This window comes from Cherax quadricarinatus, chromosome 54 (genome assembly GCF_038502225.1).
Source record: "Cherax quadricarinatus isolate ZL_2023a chromosome 54, ASM3850222v1, whole genome shotgun sequence".
Classification (NCBI taxonomy): domain Eukaryota; kingdom Metazoa; phylum Arthropoda; class Malacostraca; order Decapoda; family Parastacidae; genus Cherax; species Cherax quadricarinatus.
Genome location: NC_091345.1, coordinates 20,120,768 through 20,127,861, shown reverse-complemented (window position 1 = coordinate 20,127,861; position 7,094 = coordinate 20,120,768). Strand labels below are relative to the sequence as shown.

The window sequence follows — 7,094 nt, the reverse complement described above, 5'->3', positions numbered from 1 at the left end:
TGATAATGTGTGAGTGAGGTGAAAGTGTTGAATGACGATGAAAGTATTTTCTTTTTGGGGATTTTCTTTCTTTTTTGGGTCACCCTGCCTCGGTGGGAGACGGCCGACTTGTTGAAGGAAAAAAAAAAAAAAAAAATATACAAAATCTGATGGAAAACTGACAAAATTACACTTTCGCGAATTTTGCAGTGTCAATGATATTAACACATCGGTGACTTTGTCCACTTTGAGTGATTTTAGGCCAATTACATTGCTTCGCTTGACCAAATACTTAGCTATTTCGCTAGTATGTCTTCCATTCTATCGAATGAGTACAAGAAACTGCCCATTTACCGATTTCAACTACTCAATAACGTGGTCAGATATTTGCAATTTGGCCAATTTCATGCAAATTAAAAATTATGCCAATTTCAAAATAGGGTCCAGAATGAACAATGCAGACATTCCTGGATCTAAAATAATATTTTCTTTGTTCATCAGTCATGTCTCCAGGCCCCTCTGATATTACTCTTGCTTTCTATTTTGAATTTTTATTCAAACAAAAAATAGAAGATTTACTGTTAGGCAGACTACTGCCATATTAGAATGGCTAGTTGGACATTTACTGGACAATGACATCATTTGTTTACTTTTGAACATCGGCAAAAATCAAACATTTCCCCTACTTTGATCTCCATTTCAAGGTTCTTTTCATAGTAAAACCAATAAAAAATCACCTCTATTTCTATAATATGTTTTCCATTCTATCAAATGAGACCAAGAAAACTAGAATACAACCATTAATACTATACGAAAATACACCACAAAGTTGGCAGCACTGCAGGATTTTTTTTTATATGGTGCACACTGACCACACAGACCCATTCTCTCACATGTGGGCCTACCAGCTTTTCCTGCTTGATTTGAAGCCGTTAGAATTTTTAAGTATATACATGTATACGTCAAGCACAGTGGCTCGTAAGATGTATATATACGACCAAAACAGTCAAAGGGTTAATAGCAGCAATGAACAAATATTATAGATGTCAAATAATCAAAAGAACAGTTGTTGGTAAACCAAAATCAATAGTTGAGAGTATCAGCAATGTACATATGAAATTACCTGATAAATGTAGAGACCAATTGCGATGATGAGTGCAAGGAAGAGCAATTTAACAAGTATGCGCACCAATGCTGATGTTTTACACAGGGGGCTGCTACTTGTTTTATCTCCTGCAGATTTTGTTGCAGTTCCTTCACTAGCATAACCACTGTAAAACAGACTACTCTGATTATATACACCTACCATCCGACTTACGACCGAGTTCGGTTCTGAGAAACTGGTTGTAAGTCGAAATGGACGCAAGTCAAACTTTACTACTGAATATCAACGTAACATTTTTGTAATGACTATTTTATTGTTTTATTTTGGTAATTCATGTTTTACTTTACTTTTTATACTGTTGGTACTGTAATTTATACTGTAAGGTTCAAGATAAACACTGTGTACAACACAAACACACTTTTATTTCCCAGAAATTTGGCATAAAAAACACAGTCGTAAGTCGAGTCGTCCTATGTCGAGCAGGTTGTAAGTCGGATGGTAGGTGTATATAAAAAAAAACCTTATGCATCCGAATGTCATTTTCATTACCACAGGAAAGAGACTGCATGATTAACTACTGTAAATAAATATAAAACACAGAAAAAAATTATTACTTTGATATATTCTAAGGCTGTAAACAAGTTAAAACCAACCTTCTGCCATTATTGACAAATTTTCTGACAGTGTAAGTCTCTGAAGAAGTAGAAGTAACAGTGCGGAGAGATGGACGCGGAGATGGGGTGTGTCGTTCAGGGTCATATACATCACTGCTCTTGGTTTCACTTGCTAAAAGAGAAAAAAAAAAAAAAAAAAAAAAAATCAATGTAAATATTTAAGCTAAATTAATACTGGCAGGCAATGCATATACAGCAGGTTAAGTTCTGGGCTACTGATGTAAAGGCCATTTTTCACTGTAAAGTGAAAATGGGCTTTTTTTTCCACTTTAAAATGCAAATAAGAACCTTACATTTTTATACTATCATATATTAATTGAGCAATAGAGTAAGTCCTAAAAAAATGCACATAAAACCCTCACATTACTTACCTTAAAATATTTTCGTCCTTAGCTATTTGCGAGTAGTGAATATATTTATTGCAGGAAGTCTGAATAAATGAAGAATGAGTATAACTTAAAACCACAGCATTAGAAAAATCGCTGTAAAGCAAAGCCATGTAAAGCAAGACCCGCCTGTGTATATAGAGGAGGGCCCTGCTTATACAGGTCAGGTCAGGTTCCGAGCTACCACTGTAAAGCAAAACATGGCCTTTTTATTTCCACCTTAAAATGCAAATAAGAGCCTGATAACATGTTTATGCTAACTTATATAAAGTGAGCAATAAAGCTAGGCCTAAAAAATGCATATACAGTACACATTACTTACCTTAAAATATTTTTGTACTTAGCTTATAGTTAGCGGTGAACACACTTATCGTCGATAGCCTGAATAAAAGAATGGGTATAATTCAAGACCACTGTATTAGAGGAGTGCTGTAAAGTGGGTGACTCCTGTATATGTATATACATATATGTGTGTATATGATCCAGGTAGTGTGTAATGCCACCAAGGTTAACATTTATAGATGGAGTTGTAAAAGAAATAAATGCTAGGGGGAGGGTGTGTAAATTATTATTATTATAATCAAAAAGCGCTAAACCACAAGGGCTATACAGCGCTGCAGGGCAGGAAGGAAGCGAGGGTATCAGGTGGCAAAAGGGAGATGGACGAGTAATACGTTATGGAGAACAGTGGGGCAGTGGATGGTGAAAGGGCAAAGGGCAGCAAGAGATTGAACTAGAAAGGGCTGAGGGGAGTGCGAAAGGTATCATCAGAGTTTGTGGAGTAAATCAGTCGTTGTCAAGAAGTCAATGAGAGAGTCAGGATTAAGGGAGGGTCCATCAGCAAGAAGGGAAGGTAAAGAGAGAGTAGTAGAGTGGAGACGACGTTGGAGGTAAATTCTGCATGCTATTTGATAGAGAGGGCAGTCTAACAGAATGTGGCTAATCGATACTGGAACTTGACACTGCTCACAGAGAGGAACAGGGTACCTCTCCAAGAGATATGTGCATAGATTTAGTGCATATAAGAAAAAGATGAGGATGCCCAGACCCTAAGTGAAACGAAGTTGAAGGGGGTAGGAGAGTTTCAGTGGGGAGAAATAAATGGGATTTGGTCAAGGGGTTTCTAATAAAGCTAAGGAAGGAGCAGCAAAATTGAAGGATAAGTTATGGCAGGAATAGAGGGAATATAAATGTATAAATTCAAGGATTATGTGGAGTAAAATAAGGGTTGGATGTGAAAAGTGGATAATAGATTTTAGGAAATGTTGAGTGTGGTGAGTTTTGAACCAAGTGAGAGAGTACTTGTGGTTGGGGATCTAAATGCTAAAGTTGATAAAAATATTGTGGAGGGATTAGTAGGTAAATCTGGGGTGCCAGGGGTAAATGAAAATGGGGAGCCTTTGATTGAACTATGCATAGAAAGAGGTTTGGAAATTAAGTAGTACAGCCTCTCCTCACTTAGCGACGTACTCGTTTACCGACAACTCGGACTTATGATGGGCTCTCTGACCAGTATGCATACCTAAATGTATATTAGAGCCGATTCCCTCTATTCCGTTTATTACAATATACAGTACACTACTGTATATTATTTATTATAATAAAAAAAGATGCGCTAAGCCACAAGGGCTATACAGCGCTGCAGGGTAGGGAAGGAAGTGAGGGTATTGGATGGCAGAAGGGAGGAGGGATGATCAGTAGGTTACAGAAAACAGCGGGGCAGGGGATAGTACGGGGGTAAGGGGTAGCAAGAGATTAAAGTAGAAAGGGCTGAAGATATCAGAATTTGTGAAGTCAGTCAGTTGTTGTCAAAAAGTCAATGAGAGAGTCTGGATGAAAGGTGGGTCCATCATCGAGAAGGGAAGGTAAAGAGAGCAGCAGAGCGAAGACGACGACGGAGGTAAATTCTGCGAGCTCGTTGATAAAGTGGGCAGTCCAACAGAATGTGGCTGACTGATAATGGAACTTGGCAATTCTCACAGAGAGGAGCAGGGCGCCTCTCCATGAGATATCCATGAGTAAGACGAGTATGGCCAATGCGAAGACTGGAGAGAGTAGTCTCCCAACCTCGACACTGGTGATAAGAAGACGGCCAGTAACCTATACTCGGTTTAATAGATTGAAGTTTGTTGCCGAGCATAGTAGACCAATGTTGTTGCCAACGGGTGTGAAGTTGGGAAGATATTGCAGCAAAATAGTCCGTAAATGGAATACCTCTACATGAAACTGGTAAGTAATGTACTGCTGACCGCGCAGCAGTGTCTGCCTGTTCATTGCCCTGTACGTCAACATGACCAGGGACCCAACAAAAAACAATATCTTCATGCTTGGTAAAGATGCGGCGTAGCCAAAGTTGGATACGGAGGACTAAGGGGTGAGGTGTATCAAATTTCTGTATAGCCTGTAAAGCACTAAGGGAGTCTGAGACAACCACAAATGATGACACAGGCATAGATGCAATACGGATAAGTGCTGTAAGGATGGCATACAATTCAGCAGTAAAAATACTAGCCGAAGATAGTAAATGCCCTTGTACGACGCTGTCCGGAAACACTGCTGCGAATCCTACGCCGTCAGAAGACTTAGAGCCATCTGTGTACACAGCAATGGCATGAGAATGAGAGTGAAAGTGGTCAAGAAAATGAGAGCGGGAAGCGACCGTAGACAGTTGGGCTTTCGAGCAAGGGAGAGAGAAAGAACAGACTCGAACAGCTGGAACTTCCCAGGGGGGTACGGAAAAGTGAGATGCTACATGTACATAGAAAGGTGGTAATTGAAGAGAAGACAAGAGCGAATGAAGGCGAAGAGAGAAGGGACGGAGTAAACAGGGGCGGCGAACAAATAAAGAATGTCTACTAATATCAGTGACCATTCTATAAATGGAAGGATTGCGGAGATCATGAGAGCGTACATAGTAGCGAAGGCAATGGGCATCACGGCGATCGGATAAGGATGGAACGTTCGCTTCTGCATAGAGGCTCTCGACAGGGGAAGAGCGAAAAGCACCAAGGCATAAACGTAATCCTTGGTGATGAATGGGGTTAAGGCTAGAGAGAGTAGCAGGAGATGCCGCTGAATAGATCTGGTCACCATAATCAAGTTTCGATAAGATAAGGGTGGAATGTAGGCGAAGGAGGGTTCGACGATCAGCTCCCCATGAAAGATGAGCAAGGGTTTTAAGGAGGTTCAGCCGGCTGTGACAAGTTGCCTTCAGAGAGGTAATGTGAGGTTTCCAGGATAACCTACGATCAAAGAGGAGGCCCAGAAACTTGACTATCACGTTCAGGGATAAGGGAGCCATAGAGGTAAAAAGGATGATCGGAGATGACAGAGCGTCTAGTGAAAGTAATTTGGTGGGTTTTAGTGCTGGAAAATTTAAACCCATGTGTGGTGGCCCAATTGGAAACACTGTCGACTGCATGCTGGAGAGAAACTGTAATAAGGTGACAGTCAGCGCCTGCACAGGCAATAGCGAAGTCATCAACATAGAGTGATGACCAAATATTTGATGGAAGACTAGAGGCCAAATCATTAATAGCAAGGAGAAAAAGTGTTGTGCTCAGAACACATCCCTGGGGGACACCTTCAGCTTGGATAAAGTCCGGGGAGAGCACATTATTAACCCGAACACGGAAATGCCTGTCAGTTAAAAAGTTCTTAAGGAAGGATGGTAGATTGACTCGAAGGCCTAAGGAGTGGGCTTGGGCTAAAATATTATACCTCCAAGTTGTGTCATATGCCTTCTCAAGGTCAAAAAATATGGCAATAACTGAGTGGTTATTCGCAAAGGCATTACGAACATACGTATCCAAGCGTAGTAAGGGGTCTATGGTAGAACGTCCCTTACGAAAGCCATATTGACGAGTGGAGAGACTGTTGTCTCTCTAAATACCACACTAAACGTCTATTTACTAGGCGTTCCATCACTTTGGAAACTGCACTGTTAAGAGCAATGGGACGATAGTGGGAGGTTTCATGTCCCGTAGTGCCTGGTTTGAGGAAAGGGAGAACAATGACGGATTTCCACAGCTGTGGAAGAACTCCTTGTGACCAAATAAGATTGTAAAGGCATAATAGGACTGCAAGGGCTGACTGATGTAAATGTTGTAGCATACAAATATGAATGTCGTCGGGCCCAGCTGCCGATGATCGGCAAGCTGTGTGTGTTGCCTCCAGTTCTTGAAGTGTAAAAGGCACATTATACTGTTCTTCTCTGAGAGAAGAAAAGTCCAAGGGTGCTAACTCTCTGCCAGACTTTGAGGAAAGAAATGAGGGGCATAGATGGAGTCCCTGAGAAATACGGACCAGATGATTGCCAATTTCATTGGCAACATCTAGTGGGTTTGCTATATCAACACCGGCAACCCGCAGAACAGGAGCCTGGTCAGGAGAATATTTACCACTCAGTTTTCGTACTTTTTTCCAGACTGCACTCAGAGGAAGCAGAGGTGATGGTGGAGACAATCTCGCCAGCAAGTGCGTTTAGCGTCACGGATGACATGGCGAGCGATCGCACGCTTCTGCTTAAATTCAAGAAGTCTCTCTGTGGTTCTATTGTACCGGTACCTGCCCCATGCAGTGCGTTTCAAACGTACTGCATGAGCACAAGCAGGAGACCACCAAGGCACGCATTTCTGAGAATGCCTGCCCGAAGTTTGGGGTATAACGGAGGTTAAAACGGAGGACGAGAAGAGGTGTGAAAGCTCATCGATGGAGGACGAAGAAGGAACCTCTCTAAAAACAGTTAGGTGTGAGTAAAGGTTCCAATTTGCCTGATCAAACTGCCAGCGTGGGATGCGAAGAGGTGGTGAATATGAAGGGGAAGTAAGAATGATTGGGAAATGATCGCTGTCATGTAAGTCCGGAAGAACAGACCAAGTGAAGTCTAATGCGGCGGAGGAAGAGCAGACTGAGAGATCGATGCAAGAGAGAGTGTGAGTCCGAGGATCA

The 7,094-nt window shown here is 41.5% G+C and overlaps 1 protein-coding gene across 7 annotated transcripts in view; it reads right to left on the bottom strand.

Moving 5' to 3' along the window:
• LOC128699186 (lamina-associated polypeptide 2, isoforms beta/delta/epsilon/gamma) overlaps positions 1–7,094 on the bottom strand; it is a 32,354-nt gene that overhangs the window by 1,356 nt on the left and 23,904 nt on the right. For 4 of the 7 annotated variants that reach the window (XM_053791767.2, XM_070096710.1, XM_053791764.2 and 1 more), the window contains 2 exons: positions 1,738–1,870; positions 1,103–1,262 (listed from right to left, as the gene is read on the bottom strand). In XM_053791767.2, coding sequence (XP_053647742.1) covers positions 1,103–1,262; positions 1,738–1,870 — 293 coding nt within the window. The remainder of the gene's footprint in view (positions 1–1,102; positions 1,263–1,737; positions 1,871–7,094) is intronic. The other 3 variants (XM_053791765.2, XM_053791770.2, XM_053791769.2) reach the window with 1 other exon arrangement.